At 36.3% G+C, this 19,773-nt stretch overlaps 1 protein-coding gene across 2 annotated transcripts in view; it reads left to right on the top strand.

Annotated features, from left to right (window-relative positions):
- HSPA4L (heat shock protein family A (Hsp70) member 4 like) overlaps positions 1-13,410 on the top strand; it is a 50,157-nt gene extending 36,747 nt beyond the window's left edge. For both annotated transcript variants that reach the window (XM_068989836.1, XM_068989835.1), the window contains 3 exons: positions 6,596-6,715; positions 9,562-9,723; positions 13,219-13,410. In XM_068989836.1, the coding sequence (XP_068845937.1) occupies positions 6,596-6,715; positions 9,562-9,723; positions 13,219-13,410 (474 nt within the window). The remainder of the gene's footprint in view (positions 1-6,595; positions 6,716-9,561; positions 9,724-13,218) is intronic.
- The last annotated feature ends 6,363 nt before the right edge of the window (positions 13,411-19,773 follow it).

Genomic DNA, 19,773 nt, shown 5'->3' with positions numbered 1-19,773 from the left:
CACATCCATACATTACTGGAAAAACCAAAGCTTTGACTAGATAGACCATTGTTGGGAAAGTAATGTCTCAGCTTTTTAATATGCTGTCTAGGTTTGTCACGGCTTTTCTTCCAAGGAACAAGCGTCTTCTAATTTCATGGCTGCAGTTGCCCTCTGCAGTGATTTTGGAGCCCGCAAAAGTAAAGTCTCTCACTGTTTTCATTGTTTTCCCCATTATTTGCCAAGAAGTGATGGGACTGGATGCAGTGATTATAGTTTTTCGAATGTTGAGTTTTAAGTCAGCTTTTTCACTCTCCTCTTTGATCAAGAGACTCTTTAGTTCGTCTTCACTTTCTGCCAAAAGGGTGGTGCCATCTGCATATCTGAGGTTATTGATATTCTCCCAGCAATCTTGATTCCAGCTTGTGCTTTATATAGCCTGGCATTTGGGAAGATATACTCTGCATGTATGTTTAATATTCTGCATATAGATAAAATAAGCAGGGTTACAATATACAGCCTTGACGTACTCCTTTTCCAATTTGGAACCAGTCTGTTGTTCCATGTCCAGTTCTAACTCTTGCTTCCTGACCTGCATACAGATTTCTCAGGAGGCAAGTTAGGTGGTCTGGTATTCCCATCTCTTTCAGAATTTTCCACAGTTTGTTGTAATCCACACAGTCAAAAGCTTTGGCATAGTCAATAAAGCAGAAATAGATGTTTTTCTGGAGCTCTCTTGCTTTTTCCATGATCCAGCAGATGTTGGAAATTTGATCTCTGGTTCCTCTGCCTTTTCTAAAATCAGCTTGAACATCTGGAAGTTCACGGTTTACATATTGCTGGAGCCTGGCTTGGAGAATTTTGAGCATTACTTTGCTAGTGTGTGAGATGAGTGCATTGCCTTTCTTTGGGATTAGAATGAAACTGACCTTTTCCAGTCCTGTGGCCACTGCTAAGTTTTCCAAATTTGCTGGCATGTTGAGTGCAGCACTTTCACAGCATCACCTTTCAGGATTTGAAATAGCTCAACTGGAATTCCATCACCTCCACTAGCTTTGTTCCTAGTGATGCTTCTTAAGGCCGACTTGACTTCACATTCCAGGATGTCTGGTTCTAGGTGAGTGATCAAACCATCGTGGTTATCTGGGTCATGAAGATCTTTTTTGTATAGTTCTTCTGTGTATTCTTGCCACCTCTTCTTAATATCTTCTGTCCATACCATTTCTGTCCCTTATTTAGCCCATCTTTGCATGAAATGTTCCCTTGGTATCACTGATTTTCTTAAAGAGATCTCTAGACTTTCCTATTCTGTTGTTTTCCTCTATCTCTTTGCATTGATCACTGAGGAAGGCATTCTTACCTCTCCTTGCTATTCTTTGGAACTGTGCATTCAAATGGGTATATCTTTCTTTTTCCCATTTGCTTTTCACTTGTCTTCTTTCCTCAGCTATTTGTAAGGCCTCCTCAGACAGCCGTTTTGCCTTTTTGCATTTCTTTTTCTTGGGGATGGTCATTTTGTTTGTTTGTGTTTGTTGGTTGGTTTTTTGTTTGTTTGTTTGAGGGGGGGATGGTCTTGATCCCTGTCTCCTGTACAATGTCATGAGCCTCTGTCCATAGTTCTTCAGGCACTCTGTCTATCAGATCTAATCCCTTGAATCTAGTTGTCACTTCCACTGTATAATCATTAAGGGATTTGATTTAGGTCATACCTGAGTGATCTAGTGGTTTTTCCTATTTTCTTCAATATAAATCTGAATTTGGCAATAAGGAGTTCATGATCTGAGCCACAGTCAGCTCCCAGTCTTGTTTTTGCTGACTATATAGAGCTTCTCCATCTTTGGCTGCAAGAATACAATCAGCCTGATTTCAGTGTTGACTATCTGGTGATGTCCATGTGTAGAGTCTTCTCTTGTGTTGTTGGAAGGAGGGTATTTGCTATAACCAGTGCGTTCTCTTGGCAAAACTCTGTTAGCCTTTGCTTTGCTTCATTTTGTACTCCAAGGCCAAATTTGCCTATTACTCCAGGTATCTCTTAACTTTGTACTTTTGCATTCCAGTCCCCTATAATGAAGAGGATATCTTTTTGGGTATTAGTTCTTGAAGGTCTTGTAGGTCTTCATAGAACCATTCATCTTCAGCTTCTTCAGCATTACTGGTTAGGGCATAGACTTGGATTACTGTGATAGTGAATGATTTGCCTTGGAAATGAACAGATTGTTCTGTTGTTTTTCAGATTGCACTCAAGAACTTCATTTCGGACTCTTTTGTTGACTATGAGGGCTACTCCATTTCTTCTAAGGGATTCTTGCCCACAGTAGTAGATATAATGGTCATCTGAGTTAAATTCACCCATTCCAGTCTTTGAGTTCACTGGTTCCTAAAATGTTGATGTTCACTCTTCCTATCTCCCGTTTGACCACTTCCAATTAGCACATGACCAGAGTGTTAATATTACACTTATATAAGCCATGGTTTCTGAGATGTTGTTACAAAGTGACTTGTCAACCTGACTCCTTATCCATTAGAGGAGTCACTTTTGCTCTGCTTCTCTCCCCCTTGACTGCTCTGATTTTGAGGAGGTAACACACTGCCCTTTTGTATGTTCACACTCTTGGGTACACCAGGCCGGCAAAGAACTTCAAAAATAGTACCCCTGCTCTTCAGTGTCCTTTTAAAAATAAATAAGGAGGTGTGTCCACCAGGTCCCCTTTTTCTAGGTCAGTGGTCGGATTTAAGAAAAAAACTCTTATTACTCTTTTCCTCCTGCTTGCCACCAAACCCTCACCCCCCATCCTGGAAAAACAGAAAACAAAAAAACTTCAAAAGTTTAGATTGGAAGGATGACAGGAAATTTTAGTCTCTGCATCTTAGTGAGGATCATAGCTTTAATGTGCACATGAGTAACCTGGGGCCTTTACTGAAATGCAAAAAATTCAGTATACCCAAGTTGGGCCCATGATTCTGCATTTTTTATAAGCTTCCGAGAGATTCTGATGCTGCTGGTCCCTGAGCCATTCTTTGAGTAGTGAGTAAATACACATGCTAAGTGATGACATTAATAAAGACTTCTAGAGTATGGGGAAAGGCAGCCCTTTAGTGATGGGGAGGTTGACGTGCAGAAGAATTTATGTAACTTGAAAGCAAAAGAATATAAATGTACCACATCCTCTCTATCCATTTATCTCTCGATGAAATCTAGGTTGTTTCCATGTCCTGGCTGTTGTGCTGCAAGGCATATTGGGGTACATGTAAAAAAATTGTTTAAAGGTTAAAATCTTGCCAATAAGTTACTTCCAAAGGGAATATTTAAAAAGCAACTTGAAAGCCTACGCTTATGAAAGCAAAACTAAGCTTTACCATATTTTATCTTCTTGGTGTTTTTTACCCCTCATCTCCTTTAAAGGAATATATATATAAATTGGGCTGGAGAAACAAGCCAGACAGCTGAGGTCAATAGAAATAATTGAAAAGCTCAGAAGTTCCAAGAATGTATTATTTTGTTTCCAATATATATGGGTAACCATAGAAATGAATGTTATAGAAGTTTTCACAGGCTTTACTATTTTTATAAGATGGTTTTTATAACTTACTCCCTTTTCAGAAACATTTACAATTGAAAGTACAGTGTAAATAGACTAAATGCAGTATGGTATCCTGTAAAAGAAAAAGATGAAATCCAAATAATCTGGAATTCAGTCAATATTTAACAGTAATACACCAGTGTTGATTTCTTGGTTTTGACAAATGTTCCATTATGCTATAAGATGCTAACATTAGGGAAAAGCAATAAAAGGTGCTTGGCTTGCCAGTGTTTCCTTTGTAACTTTTCTGAAAACCTAACATTACTCTAAAATAAGCTGATTTTTATTTATGTATGTAAAGAATTCAGAAGAAAATGTTTCTTTTTTTCTAATGTATTCCCCTCCTCGCAGTTACAGAGGCTGTTTTAAAATTTAGACACGCTCTACTTCTATTCACCTGGGGTGAGGGGCCAAAGGGCTTTCTTGTTTTTAAGCACTATACTTAAAATACAATTACTAATCTAATGAATAAATATGACAAATAATAGTAAATAGGTATTAAATACCAGGAAATCCCAATAACCATGTTGCATGTACAGAGTTATATGCATTATAAATATTTGAAACCAAGTTTCAAATACATTATTTCTGGATGCAGAATAGTTCTTATGGTTTTCTTAGTAGTTTTAAACTTTTAACACCCAACTTTAAAGAAATTAACATTCTTTGGATTTGAGAGGAATTGAAAGGTAATCTTAATGAATGAGAGGGAGGACATAAGGTATAGACATCCCTGTGTAGGACTGAATAAGCACATAACCACTGGAACTCATTTCCATGTAGGAAAATAAGGGGACAGATTTTGATCTGACCACCTTTCTTTCCTATTCATCTTCCTGTATTTGTTGTCATTCAGTTGCTAAATTGTGCCTGACTCTTTGTGACCTCATGATTTGCAGCACACCAGGCTCCTCTAGTGTGCTGCAATAGAATGGGAAAGACTAGAGATCTCTTCAAGAAAATTAGAGATACCAAGGGAACATTTCATGCAAAGATGGGCTCAATAAAGGACAGAAATGGTATGGACCTAACAGAAGCAGAAGATATTAAGAAGAGGTGGCAAGAATACACAGAAGAACTGTACAAAGAAGGTCTTCACGACCCAGATAATCATGATGGTGTGATCACTCACCTAGAGCCAGACATCCTGGAATGTGAAGTCAGGTGGGCCTTAGGAAGCATCACTATGAACAAAGCTAGTGGAGGTGATGGAATTCCAGTTGAAAAATCCTGAAAGGTGATGCTGTGAAAGTGCTGCACTCGATATGCCAATAAATTTGGAAAACTCAGCAGTAGCCACAGGACTGGAAAAGGTCAGTTTTCATTCCAATCCCTAAGAAAGGCAGTGCCAAAGAATGCTCAAACTACTGCACAATTGCATTCATCTCACACGCTAGCAAAGTAATGCTCAAGATTCTCCAAGCCAGGCTTCAATAATACATGAACCGTGAACTTCCTGATGTTTAAGCTGGTTTTAGAAAAGGCAGAGGAACCAGAGATCAAATTGCCAACATCCGCTGGATCATGGAAAAAGCAAGAGAGTTCCAGAAAAACATCTATTTCTGCTTTATTGACTATGCCAAAGCCTTTGACTGTGTGGATCACAATAGACTGAGGAAAATTCTGAAAGAGATGGGAATACCAGACCACCTGACCTGCCTCTTGAGAAATCTGTATGCAGGTCAGGAAGCAAGAGTTAGAACTGGACATGGAACAACAGACTGGTTCCAAATAAGAAAAGGAGTACGGCAAGGCTGTATATTGTCACCCTGCTTATTTAACTTATATGCAGAGTACATCATGAGAAACGCTGGGCTGGAGGAAGCACAAGCTGGAATCAAGATTGCCAGGAGAAATATCAATAACTTCAGATATGCAGATGACACCACCCTTATGGCAGAAAGCAAAGAAGAACTGAAGACCTCTTGATGAAAGTGAAAGAGGAGAGTGATAATGTTGGCTTAAAACTCAACATTCAGAAAACAAAGATCATGGCATCTGATCCCATCACTTCATGGCAAGTAGATGGAGAAACAGTGGAAACAGTGACAGACTTTATTTTTCTGGGCTCCAAAATCACTGCAGATCGTGACTGCAGCCATGAAATTAAAAGATGCTTACTCCTTGGAAGGAAAGTTATGACCAACCTAGACAGCATATTCAAAAGCAGAGAATTACTTTGCCAACAAAGGTCCATGTAGTCAAGGCTGTGGTTTTTCCAATAGTCATGTATGGATGTGAGAGTTGGACTATGAAGAAAGCTGAGTGCTGAAGAATTGATGCTTTTGAACTGTGGTGTTGGAGAAGACTCTTGAGAGTCCCTTGGACTGCAAGGAGATCCACCCAGTCCATCCTAAAGGAAATCAGTCCTGAATGTTCATTGGAAGGATTGATGTTAAAGCTTAAACTCCCAATACTTTTAAGCCACCTGATGCGAAGAGCTGACTCATTTGAAAAGACCCTGATGCTGGGAAAGATTGAAGGCAGGAGAAGGGGACTATACAGAGAGTGGGATGGTTGGATGTCATAACCGACTCATTGAAGGTGAGTTTGAGTAAACTCTAGGAGTTGGTAATGGACAGGAAGGCCTGGCGTGCTGCAGTCCATGGGGTCGCAAAGAGCCGGACATGACTGAGTTGAACTGAGGCTCCTCTGTCCTCTGCTATCTTCCAGAGTTTGCTCGAATTCACATCTATTGCCAGGTTCCTATGCGATATTATTCTTTACATAATTGGACTTGACTTTCACCACCAGGCACATCCACAACTGAGCAGTTTCCACTTTGGCCTAGCAACTTCATTCTTTCTGGAGCTATGAATAAATTGCCCTCTGCTGTTCCCCAGTAGTGTATTGGATACCTTCCAACCTGGAGGGAGGGGGGACTTATCTTCCAGTGTCATATCTTTTTGCCTTTTCATACTGTTCATGGGATTCTCAAGGCAAGAATAGTAGAGTGGGTTGCCATTTCCTCTCCTAGTGGACCACATAAAAGTTGTTTTCTGTTAATAACTTTTTATTTTTAAAAAACTTAACAGAAATATGGCCAGCCTATTCAAGTAAGGTACATGGAACATGAAGAAAGACCAAAAGCTTTAAACGACTTGGGAAAAAAGATCCAACTTGTCATGAAAGTGATAGAAGCATACAGAAACAAGGTATTAAAACTCATAAAGTAAGTTGGTGGTGATGGTATGTGTGTGGTACGCAGAGGATGGGGTAAATCTTAAAAAGTTCTCAACTGCAGAGCAATAGAATTCCCTGAATTAGTCCAGTGAACAGATTCATTGTTTTCTTCTTAGGGATTTCATTATTGATACAGTGAAAAAGAGGTTTTGTTGAGCCTTTTTTTACTGGCATCTTTGAAACCGGACTCTGCTAGCATTCCTTTTGTCCCTTGGCGCCTCTTTTGGTTGCTCTTGGTCTTCCAGTCTTTTGCTTATCTGTAACTCCCATGTCCTTTATTCTTTTGTATCTGTGCCCAGATCTGTCTTACTACCCTTAGCCTTTCCACTGTTTTTTAGCCTCAAATATTTAGTTACATAAAAGTTACCTGCATTTGGATGTAACAGTAAGATTTGACAAAATTAAGCTGATTTTTTTTTTCCTTCTAAAGGAGAGGGTAGCAAACTTTTCCTTTAAATGAAAAAATAACATTTTAGCTTCTGCAGTCCTACTGTATACACTCAGCTTGGCTGTTGTAGTGCAAGAGCAAATACACAAGTTTGTAAACAAATGGGCGTGGTAGTCTAAAATAACTTTTTAAAACTCAGCAGGTTTAATTTTCCCTTCAGGACAAGTTTTCTGTGTGTGTGCTCAGTCACGTGACCCTTTGTGACGCTGTGGACTGTGACCCACCAGGCTCCTCTGTCCATGGGATTTCCCCAGCAAGAATACTGGAGCAGGTTGCCATTTCCTCCTTCAGGGCATCTTCCTGACCCAGGGATCAAACCCCAGTCTCCTGCATCTTCTACACTACAGGCAGATTCGTTACCACTCAGCCACCAGGGAGCCCCCAAGGTTGCCAATTCCAATTTTAAATATTCACCATAATTCCCCCAGATTTTATCACTGATGTTAAAACTCCATCAGTGGGCTGGAGAGACCAGCACCAAAGGTTTAGGGGAGGGCATTATCATAGTTTACATTTATCAAGCACTTAACTAAATTTTGAGCACTTTGTATGGAGTATCTCAGTTCTGACAAGAATGTTATTTTGCAGGAAAACAGCAGTGCTTAAGCAACTTGTGAAGTAGTGATGTAGTCAGGATAAAATCTAAGCAGTCTAAAGTCAACATACAAACCCTTAACAACTACACTTTTTCACTACACATTGTGGGAAAGGTGGTTACTTACTTTAGAAATAAGAGATTTTTACATTTTTTAAGATAGAGTGCAGTCCAACCAACCTAAAGGAATAATCCAGGTACCAATTGTGAATGTGCCTGCCAACGTCAGTGTCCATACAGGTACAAATAGAATGTAACGATAATGGAAGAGAAAGAAGGAACAAGCGGACAAATAAAAACACCAAAAATATTTCAAATCTGGTATTGGAGGGTCTGTTTATTATTATTACAACCTAGTGTTCGCCATGCTGTCAAAAGCTTCCTGAAGATGCTTTAAACTATTATTCAGAGCAAGGCAAGACTTCACTTATGCTCAAGAATTATGAGTTTATTATGTTCCATGCTCTCTTCAGGGTGCTGGAACTACAGCATCAAACAAAGATAGACAGTAATGGGTTAGTGAAGTCAGATGGTGCTAAGAGCTGTGGGAAAAGTAAGGGACTGCCAGAGGTGGAGATTTGTCAGAAAGGCAGACTAATAAGATGACATCATTTGAGGGGAGAATTAGAGCTGAGGGGAGGGGTCAAGATGTATGATAATTATAAGAAAAATGTTCTAAAAAAAGTGGGGGGTGGGGACAGGAAGCAATTCCTCAAGGAGAGGAAGTGTTGAAGTAACAGCAAGGAAGCCAAGGGGACTCAAAGCTGTAGGGGTAGGGTTATTAGTTCCCAGATCATGAAAGGCCCAGGGGCCATTGTAAAAGCTTGATTTTTACCCTGAGATAGGAGTCCATTGGAGGCTTCTGAACATAGGAACAGCATGATTTAAGTCTAAAGCAGAGAGACTAGTTAAATCATTAGAATAGCACAAGCAAGAAGTGACAGAACCCTACGCCTGGATAGTGGAAGGGGAAGAAGTGGCTGGAATTCTGCTGCATATATTTTGAAGGCAGAGCTGATAAATTTTATGTAGATAAAACAGAAAGAGGAGTCAAAATAATTAAGGATTTTTGGCCTGAAAGGATAAAGTTGTTAATTACTGAGATGGACAAAACTTGGAAGAGTAGGTAGGGAGGTAATCATGAATTTGAAACACAGGTAAGTTGTTCAAGACTTTACAAATAAGAATTTGAGTTGGGAGTTCTTCAGGGAAGATGTTCAGGCTAGAGATTTTTTAAAAGTATGTAGACAGATGGATGGGGAGGAGATCCTCCTTCTGTATGTTGCACCGTCACTTCTTTCTGGTTTGAGACCACCAGTCTAAATCATGACTTCTTAGATTGTCTTCTACATGTGACAGCTACAGGTGTCTTTTTCAATTTTATTTTTCATTTCTCCTTATCAACAACTTAATCAGTCTGCTATAGAGTCAGAATTTTCTGTCTAGCTTGCTTGTGCCTACTTACCTTATTTCATTTTACTCCTTGACAGATTTAATTCCATGCAGCTTCTTTCTTGGCTAAAAACTTCTTTTCAGTTTTAATATTCTTCACAAGTCATTCCTTTCCAAACCTGACTTCTTCAGAAGGCCTTTCCTCTTAAAAAGGCATACTGATTTTTCAGTTTCTTCAGTTCTGTGTAGTTTGTAAATGGCTTCTTCACATGAGTATGTGTGAGATACACACTCAATAAGAGTCTAAATCTTTTAAGCAGCAATTACCAGTAAGTTGGTGCTTATTGAAAAACCTCTTATTAAGTTTTTTCCCCCCCTAATAGGATGAAAGATACGATCATCTGGATCCTGCTGAAATTGAAAAGGTTGAAAAATATATCAGTGAAGCCATGAGTTGGCTGAACAGTAAGATGAACGCACAGAACAAACTAAGTCTCACTCAAGATCCTGTGGTGAAAGTTTCAGAAATAGTTGCAAAGTCAAAGGTAAGAAACTATAAACTTCTGTTTTATAATGGATTCAGTCACTAAAATTTTTTAATTACTCTGAGAAGTAATCAACTTACAGAAAAAGAGAGAAATAGGAATTTGAGGCTACTTTTTAATGTGGGGGGGTAAAAAAGATTCTACGTGGGTCATGTTTCTTGATTTAATTAGTCTCACACACAGAGCAGCTTTTAGAAGTGTAAAATAATGCAACAACTATGGATTGATTTTTCTAGGTAGATAACACTTTTGAATCTCCATTCTAAAACCACAGTATATGCTTGTTTTTGACATAGTTTGAAATGTATAAAATTTCATGGTAAAATCTTACTTCCAAGATAAACTTTCCATTTTAAAAGCTGTTACTACTGAAAATGTCAAAAGTTAAAGAAAACATCATGAAAAACATGGGGATAAACTTTATAATAAAGATCAGCATCTAAGTAGGAAAATATGACATTGGAAAAACAGCTGACAAAGAAATACATGTCTAAAAAACATGAAAAGATATTCATCTTTGTTACTAATCTAAGAAATGCAAATCTCTTTTCTCCAATTTGGTTATTTGTTTACATTTACAATCTTTGCCATAATTGCCAAGGGTGTGAAGAAATGTAATTTGGTTACATTTGTTACTGCTTTTTTCTGGGAAATCATTTCAGAATATGTATAGAAATTTAAAATGAGTTTACCTTTAATGCAGAAATAACAATTCTAGGAATTCATCTTAATTTGACTCTTGCATAAATACATAAACCCCTGCTTATGATACCAAAAAACTGGCAGCAACCTAAATACCTATCAATAAGAAATTAAACTGATGCATATATAATACATAATAATAGGTAAACATAGTATTTAATAGAGATAAATGTATTTTCTTGCAGATTTAATTGTGGCTGCACTGGGTCTTGGCTGCTGTGCATGGGCTTTCCCCTAGCTGGGGTGAGCAGGGGCCCCTCTTCCGGTGCATGGGCTTCTCGCTGCAATGGCTTCTCTTGGGCTTAGTTAGTTACCCTGGCTTGTGGGCTCAGGAGCACGGGCTCAACAGTCATGGTACACAAGCTTAGATGCTTTGCAGCATGTCTAAAAAATACATGATCCTCCCAGACCAGGGGTTGAACTTGTGTCCCCTGCACTGGCAAATGGATTCTTAGCTATTAGACCATCAGGGAAGCCCAGTAAATCTATTGAAATATAAAGATTTATACATGATGCATGAAAAAGCACCTCAGAGTCTATAAAGTTATCTCACTGTAAATTAGCATGTTCATTAAGATTTGTATGTTTGGATACATGTATGCATTGGACATATATCTAGAAGGATGTTCACCAAAAGGCTAATAATGTTAATCTAGAGGAGATGGTAGCTTAGTGGGTAAAGAATCTGCCTGCAGTGCAAGAGACCAGGGTTCAATTGCTAGGTTGGGAAAATCCCCTAGAGAAGGAAAAGTTAAACCACTCCACTGCCTGGAAATCCTATGGACAGAGGAGCCTAGCAGGCTACAGTCCATGGGGTAGCAAGAGTCAGACACAGCTTAGCAACTACACCATTACCACCAGAGGAGATGGAATATCAGGTGATTCTTTTTTTTTATTTTTTAATTTTAAAATCTTTAATTCTTACATGTGTTCCCAAACATGAACCCCCCTCCCACCTCCCTCCCCATAACATCTCTGTGGGTCATCCCCATGCACCAGCCCCAAGCATGCTGTATTCAGGTGATTTTTTAAAAATCTGGTTCAGTATGTTCGTAGGTATTTGATTTATTTTAAAAACAAAAACAGGTTTGGGTTTTTTTTTATTGGAGTATATTTGATTGACAGCATTGTAAGTGTATATACAGTGATTCAATATTTTTACAGATTTTACTTCATTTAGTTATTCTAAAATATTGACTATATTCCGTTATACAGTATATCCTTGTAGCTTCTTTTATACATATTAGTTTGTATCTCTTAATCCTGTACCCTTATCTTGCCCCTCACTTCCCTCTCCGCACTGGTGACCTCTAGTTTATTCTTTGTATCTCTGAGTCATTTTTTCTGTTACTGGTATATTCATTTATTTTTTAGATTACACATGTAAGTAATAAGATACAGTATTTGTCTCTCTGTAAGCATAATACCCTCCAGTAACATCAGTGCTGCTGCAGACAGCAAGTTTTCATTCTTCATTCTTTTTATTCCATTGTGTACATACGCTACATCTTTGTTCATCTGTTCATGGACACTTAGGTTGCTTCCACATGTTGGCTATTGTAAATGCTGCTGCTAGGAACGCTGGTGTGCATGTATGTATTCAAATTAGTATTTTCATTTATTTCTGGATACTGAGAAGTAAATCATATAGTAAAACTCAACTTTTAGCTTTTTTAGGAACCTCCATACTGTTTTCTATAATGGCTATACCAATTTACTTTTCCACCAGAAACGTACATAGAGTTCCCTTTTCTCCATATCCTTACCAAAATGTTATTTGTGTTCTTTTTGATGACAGTCATTCTGACAGGTATGAGACATATTGTGATTTTGATTTGCATTTTTCTGATGATTAGTGATGTTGAGTTCTGTGCCAAACTGGTATTTTTTTTTTTTAATAATAAAGCAGTAAGAGTATTTTCGAGAAAGTTTTACAAAGAATATATTATAATTTACTCCTAATCAGGTGAGAGGCAGAGTGTGACAGGAACAGTTTGCCACAGAAACATTCCCCCAGGATGTTACCTCCTATTTTCCCACCCCACCCAATTTTGTGACACTGGTCTTGAAAGAATATAAAGTGTTTCAGTAGCGTTACTGAAATGGTCTTTTATTTCTGGGCAGAAAAACCAAGGATATAGAAAATAATACCTTTGAAATTATTATTAAGTTGAATTTACTTCCATGGCTTATTTTTCCTTCAACAGAAAAAGCTACTCTGTTTTCCAAAAGTAAAGTTAGTGTATACATTTATATAATTCCATTTATTAAAGTAGTTTTCAAGTAATTTTGAGAAATTTTAACTTATGAAATAGGTGCTATGTGACGTACTTCTCATAACAGAGCTTTAGGCCTAATTTAAAGGAATGAATTAAAAATTATTCCTAGGAATTCCCTGGCATTCCAGTGGTTAGAACTCTGTGCCCTCACTGCCAAGGACCCCCAAGTTCAGTCCCTGGTCAGGGGGTTCTGAATGCCATGTGTCATGGCCAAAATAAATAAATAAATAAAGATTATTCCTGCCAAAATAAATTATGAGGAAGAAATTTAGTAACAATACAGAATGTATTATTATATCAAAGACTGAATAGTATCTTAAACCACTGACATACACTAGCCAAGAAGGTAAATAATTCATTAAGGTATTTTAAGAATTAGCTGGTTATCTAGCTGAGCTAACAGCTATTCAGCAATGTGGAATTATGTGGAAATTTACAAAGTATATGTGAACTTCAGAAAGTTAGTGGTAACTTGTTACATAATATTTTTAATCAATTTTCTTCATGTCTTTAGGAACTGGATAATTTCTGTAACCCCATCATTTATAAGCCCAAACCGAAAGTAGAGGCTGCTGAAGACAAGGCAAAGGATAATAGTGAACACAATGGACCAATGGATGGACAGAGTGGGGCTGAAACTAAACCAGATGCAACAAAAGACAACTCGCAGCATACTAAATCTTCCGGAGAGATGGAAGTGGACTAAGTCCTAACTTTACCTTCACGTAGTTCAAATAGTGCAAGTAACCAGAGTCCGTTCTTCTTCTTTTACATCTGATACACACAACAGATGTTTCGTTGCTCTTAACCACTTTCTGTCATTTGTTTTTTGGAGTAGTTTTGAAAAGTGTTTTATACTGAGTGCACTTATGTTCATTTCCATTGCTGCTTATGTGAAGCTTTAGCTGAATATAGATTAACAAATCAGTTTAAGCTTTCCTAATCTATTTTATGTCAAACATGCAAGACTGATAAGTAGTTGGCAACAATCTACCTTACTTAAAGCTTCTACATGGATAAACCTCAGCTCCTTTGTTCAGGAAAGGATACTGTATTGCACTATTGTTGCAGAAGCATAGATTTAATTGCATCATTACTTTTAAAAACATTGAAACTGATGGGGTTTAAAGCCACCAAGGCACTGACCTTTTTGTAGTTATTGTACTGTTATAATTTAAACATTAAAAACAAATAGGTTCCTTGACAAACTAGTCCTTATCAGTGTTGTGCCATAAGAACTCCAAAACTTCGTCATCATATAAATGGACTAAACCACACACTGAAGGGGAAAATGCACAATTTTATGTTAAGGTGACACCAGCAGTTTGCTTCTTTTCATTAGTCATGTGGATTGATGTTTCTCAGAGTAATTCAGTGTCTTTTGCACTTGAAACTTCTGACCTACTTGTCCTGAAGACCAGCTGCTGCTAAAGTAATGCTAACCTAAAAACGATGAAGCATTTTTGATGAAAATACCTTCATGTTAAGGGGGAAATGCTGTTGACTTACTCAGACAAACATCTGTGATGTTGATAGCCTTTGTTTTTAGTTTTAAATAGTTTGTTTTCTTAGTTCATTTTGTTAATCTGTTAACACAGGGTAGGGAGAAATGGCACAATGTGTATTGCATTATATACATTTATCAGTGATTTACTGTTAACATAACACTATAAGCGGTAATACTTGAAAAGAAGCACTTATACCACATAAGTCTTAGGAAATAATGCTTGTAATAAACTATGTTACATATCAACAGGCCAATATAGAATGTTCCATAGTGTAATATGATATGTGATTAAACTATAGTTCTTGCTGTTATATAACCTGTTCAGACCTGGGCTCCAGTTTTGGTGCTTCATATATTTATATGGGACAAGGGACTGTGAAACTAAGATTCTTGAGCTTCATCACCAGACTTGTTCACACTGTTCAGTTCTGTCCAAAAGCTTGAAATTTTCAGTATGGGAGGCAGACTGTTCAACCTACAAAGAAAAGAAACAGAGAGTGCATGGGTACTTGTATTCTTAATGCCAATCAACTAGATTGACCTATGTTAAAATTTTGAGAAGCTCAGTTTTTCCCAAAACTACATCTTTATATTAAGAGCTAATATTGACTTTCCTTAAGTAGTGAAAGTTGAGAGTTCAGTATCTTCAGGGGTAGTCGCTCCTCACAGCTAGTTCTCTCAGAGAGATTTTGTTTCTACAATGTAGTCTGCACTGAAAGGAGAGTAAAGAGCAGTGCAATTTGCAGGGGTTTTTATTCATCCTTTCAGAGGAAGGAGATGTCCCTTTTTTGCATTAAAAAAATCATATACACCAAATATATTTTTTGTCTTCAAACTAATGAAATCATATCCATTAGCAACGATGAAACATACTTTTCATTTCTATGTTGGTATATATAGGTTCACTTCAGTAACAGCATCAGAGTTATGAAAGGGAATAAAGTACGTGTAAGGAGTTTATTGCTTTCTCTTAAGAAAATCTCCACCCACTTTGTCAGGAGCTGTACCTCTAACTGGGAGTATGTAAGAACCACCCTTTCTGCATCTGAACTGTCTAGTACATCCTGACATTTTCAGTTCCTTACTAGCTTATATAGTTCTCTGTTTTAATCAGAATTATATTCTAGTTCCTATAGTTATGTACCACTTCATTTATAAGTTAAATATATCCAAAAATAATGTGTATACTTTTCTTACCCATTTATTCAACTTAAATGATTTTCAAAAGCCCTTAACCTTATAATTAGTTGTTTATTGAATACATTAATAAAAGAGAAAATGTTCTACTTAATCTAGTTTTGGGTAGATGGTATGGGCTCAGTTTAATTTTAATCTGTATGAAGTATGAAGTGCTAGACAAAAAATTAAAGATCTTTTTTTAAAAAATATATAGCAAAATAGGATATTTTCCTATAGTAATATGCAAATAAAAACTAAATATGTAGGAAATATCTAGGATAATTAATAAAGTAATACACTTCAACTCTATGGAAAAATATGTTACTTGGTTTCAGAAGTCAACTCCTAATAACCAATCATAGTGACTTTAAAAACAAAGATTGTTAAATAATATAAAGTTTGCAATGTTTTAATTCCTTAGCTATGTACAGAATACTTAAGTTTTAAAATAACTACAAACAGCACACCAAAGAATTAGGCTACTGGAATAAAAGATCATCTCAATTTTAAAAAGGTAAAAATTAAACTTAAGAAATACAAATTTCTTAGAATTTGTGGGGTGGTCAGTTTTTGGTATATTTATGATTATATTTCCTAGCTAGAAGTCTTTAAAATGAATTTGGGAAATCAATTATCATTATCATAAAGTGACTGTGAAAATATTTTATCCAAATTAGTACATCTTCAACTGTTTTGAAAAAGTGTGTTTAAGATCAACTAACCCAAAATAGATTTAACAACCATCCCTCCATTTGCATAAATTTGAACTGTAATACTAACCCTATAAATATTACCCTTAGGATTTCATTTTATTTTTAACAGCTGGTATTGGTAGTCCACAACAATTGAAGCCTTGTTATTAATTGTACATATCATAGATTTATACAAAATCTAATTCATCTTTCTCAACTTTTAGAGATTTACAACAAAAAAATTCAATTCTAAAGGAAATGTTATTTTGTGGTTAGACTTCCAAGTTTTAAGCATAATTTGTTTTGTGGTATTTGATTCTATAAAACTTAATGAGATATATATCTAACTGTATTATCAGTATTTAAAATCTGATGATATTGATTAAAGTCAGCCACTGATGACTTTTCCAATGACACAGGTGTAGGGAATGCTTATAAAATTTGATTCTAATGGTTTATTATCCTCTCAACTATAATATGTTTTACAACTATCATTTATCAAACTAAATATTTAATCTTAGTTTCAGAAGATCCAGACTTCTTGATCAAAAAACAAAAAAAGCTTTAAAATTAATCTTAAAATAATTTCCAGGAAGCACATCATCTTTTCTTTTGATAAAAAAAGATTTAATGCAGATCAAAACCAACCAAGTCTTTAACCAAAACAAAAGCTTTATCTTTCACATCTCTTAATAAAAAGTAAACTAAATTAACATTCTTCCATATACTCATGTTTCCGAAAACAAACAACTCTGGTTGTTTCTAACATAACCAGATGTCTAAGTTTTTTTTCCCCTTGTTAAATTCAAGGGTAATTGTTTCATACAATAACAGGGCACCTGAATATTCTGGAATATTAATAACTGCTTAGAAGGAAAAAAACCCCACTAAATATCTATGCCAGTGGTCAGCAGGTGGTAATGGCTCTTTCACCTTCCAGATCTCTAGGATCTGGTCACCGTCCAGACCTCTAGCATATTATTAGAGTAAGCATTAAAAAGAAAAAACACATATTAAAAATACATTATTAAATAACTTGGAGCTTTCAAGTCAAAGCCAATAATTGAATCATGAACATTTGATTTAGTCTGTCATGCAGGTCAAAATGCATATTGACAAAAACATTACTGGCATGATCTTTGGGATCTCTAATTTACTATCATGTCCTAGGTCACATGGTGAGTATTAGGGAAGTGGATTGATTACTCATTCTATAAAGAGATTCGTGAATTTCAAAATGTTTTACATACTTTAGTTGTCTTATATACGTTTATATACTATAAGACAACTAAAGTAAGTAGGAATTACCTTAGTCCTTCCTGTTGTTTTATTTATCCTCTCATTCAGTCTATTACATAATCATTTTATTTCCATTATATTTTGCTTTATATTGGATTATTCAAGTCTTTTATTTCATGTATTTAAAAAAAGTTTTCCTATCACTTTGCTTGATAACTGATTTTATTAGCTGTCTTTTTACTTTAAAACCAAATCTTACTGTTAAGAATTTTTTGACTCTAAAATTCATACTTAAAAAGCCATGTTGTAAGTTTCCATATGTAATACCTCTAAAATTTAATATTGGCTTAATGGGTTTTTCATATTCTGGCCTTGAATACTTTTAAGTAGTTCTGGACTAAAAGAAGTTAATTTTGTGAGTACTGTATATTATAAGTAACCAGCGTCCTTCGTTTTTAATCCAAGTATCAATGTAACAAAAGGGTCAGAAGTTCAAAATAGTTGTTAAAGATTAGACACCTTCAATTTTTTGCTGCTTTCTGATTACATACATGTGTCATGCATCTTCCTTGGGTGTTTTTGTTTTTTTTTGAATTTTTTGCCTCCATGGACTTGAGTTTTAACATGCTCTTGAAATCATATGGACCCACACAGAATGTAGATGTAAAAATGTAATTAGAAATGGAGATCTAAGTAAAGGAAGCTTTAAAGCGTTGTGGTTTTTTTTCCCTGAAATACTTTAATGGCTTAGTGTCTTGAAAGGAGACTCACAGTAAAAGTTAAAAAAAAAATTGTATTTGACTGGATGAAGCCACTGTTATTTAACACAGAAGCAATTTTTTAATGAAGCTACTGAATTGTTTAGTACTAATATGGTATCCACGTTATTTTTCTTTTCTCCAACCATTATTAAAATAATTTATATACATAGTGACTCCGACTCCAGTCATTAGTATAAAATACCTTCTGGTAGTTCAGTTCCTACTAGCTGACAATTGTTTTTTTAAAGAAAACTACTACATTTGATTTCTCAATTTCCCAGTTTATTGTTGGCACAAACAGTGACCAGTGCAATGCGGAAAATCGTAACAAACTGGGTTTTGCATGTACCAGACCTTTAGCTTCAATAAGCAATCATGAGAATGGTTTATGATATTAAAATTGGTAACATTCTTATATGTAACCCCTATATACGTGGTATACAATTATTGTTTACAAAGCATAGCCATAAAATGTTTACATATGCAGAATCAGAGTATATAAAACATTTTCTGTGTATGTAAAATGGCATCATATTAGTGAACAAATAACTGAAAGTGCATTTATCAGTTGCTATTTGTTCACTAATAGTAAAGTGCACACTGTCAAGACGTAGTGTAAACTTACTTTTGCACCATGAGTTTTGCACAGCAGAGGCTTAATGTTCACATATTGAACTTCAGTGACTTGATGGTGGTTTGGGGACAGGTTTTCAGAGCCATTTATATACTTTGCTTGGCAATGAGGGTTGAGTAAACTGGCAAACTTTTTAAACCTTCCAATGATGTTTATTCTGAAAACTACTGGAAGTGTTGTCGCAGAATAACTTTGTATTGGAAAAGAAAATCTAGAAATAAATGAACTAGAAAACTTTTATAGAGATTTCCAGTACATAAAGAGGAGCTCCCTGCACGAATTTCTCGTAACCTTTTTTTGAGAAATGCTATTCCAGGTGAAATAGCATGCTGGGGTTTCCTGGTCTACGATTCAGCATTTGATGCTTAATCTAGTGCTTGAACCAACTTGTGAGAATACAAAGGATAATAAATCCTTAATCCACAGAAAATACGTATACCTCCACGAACTTTAAACTTTCCAATATAAGTACAAATAAATACTTTCAAAATTTAGAAGGCTGAACAACTGGCAGTTTATACCTGTTCATCTTATCCTGATTTTCAGGATAAGATAACTGGAGAGGATTTTGCTTTTTTAACCCACAATCCCTAGTGATGAACAAAGAGTTGATAACCTTCCAGAGGTGAAGAAGGATCTGTCGACTAATTCCTAATATTTTATCCTCAATCCCTCCCTCCTAAAGAAATAAAGATAGATTCAAGTTGGTTCATGCACCCTGCAAATGCCAAAAGGCAATTCGAAGCCAGTTGTATCAAGCAGCATTTGATTTCCTGGTCAATCTCCCTGAAAAGGATTTGTGTACTGGTTTTAGACATTTAAGATTCAGGTTAAATTAAGAGTAAATAAAAAGGGCTTCCCTGGTGGCTAAGTTGTGAAGACTCTGCTTGCCAATGCAGGAGACACAGGTTAGATCCCTGGTCCAGGAAGATTCCCACATGCTGCAGAGCAACTAAGCCTGTGCTCTAGGACCCAGGAGCTGCAACCACTGAGCCTGCGTGCCCCCAGGACCTGTGCTCCGCAACGAGAAGCTTGTACACCGCAACCAGAGGGTAGC

The sequence above is a fragment of the Capricornis sumatraensis genome, chromosome 17, assembly GCF_032405125.1.
Source record: "Capricornis sumatraensis isolate serow.1 chromosome 17, serow.2, whole genome shotgun sequence".
In the NCBI taxonomy this organism is placed as follows: domain Eukaryota; kingdom Metazoa; phylum Chordata; class Mammalia; order Artiodactyla; family Bovidae; genus Capricornis; species Capricornis sumatraensis.
This window is presented reverse-complemented; position numbering and strand designations above follow the sequence as displayed.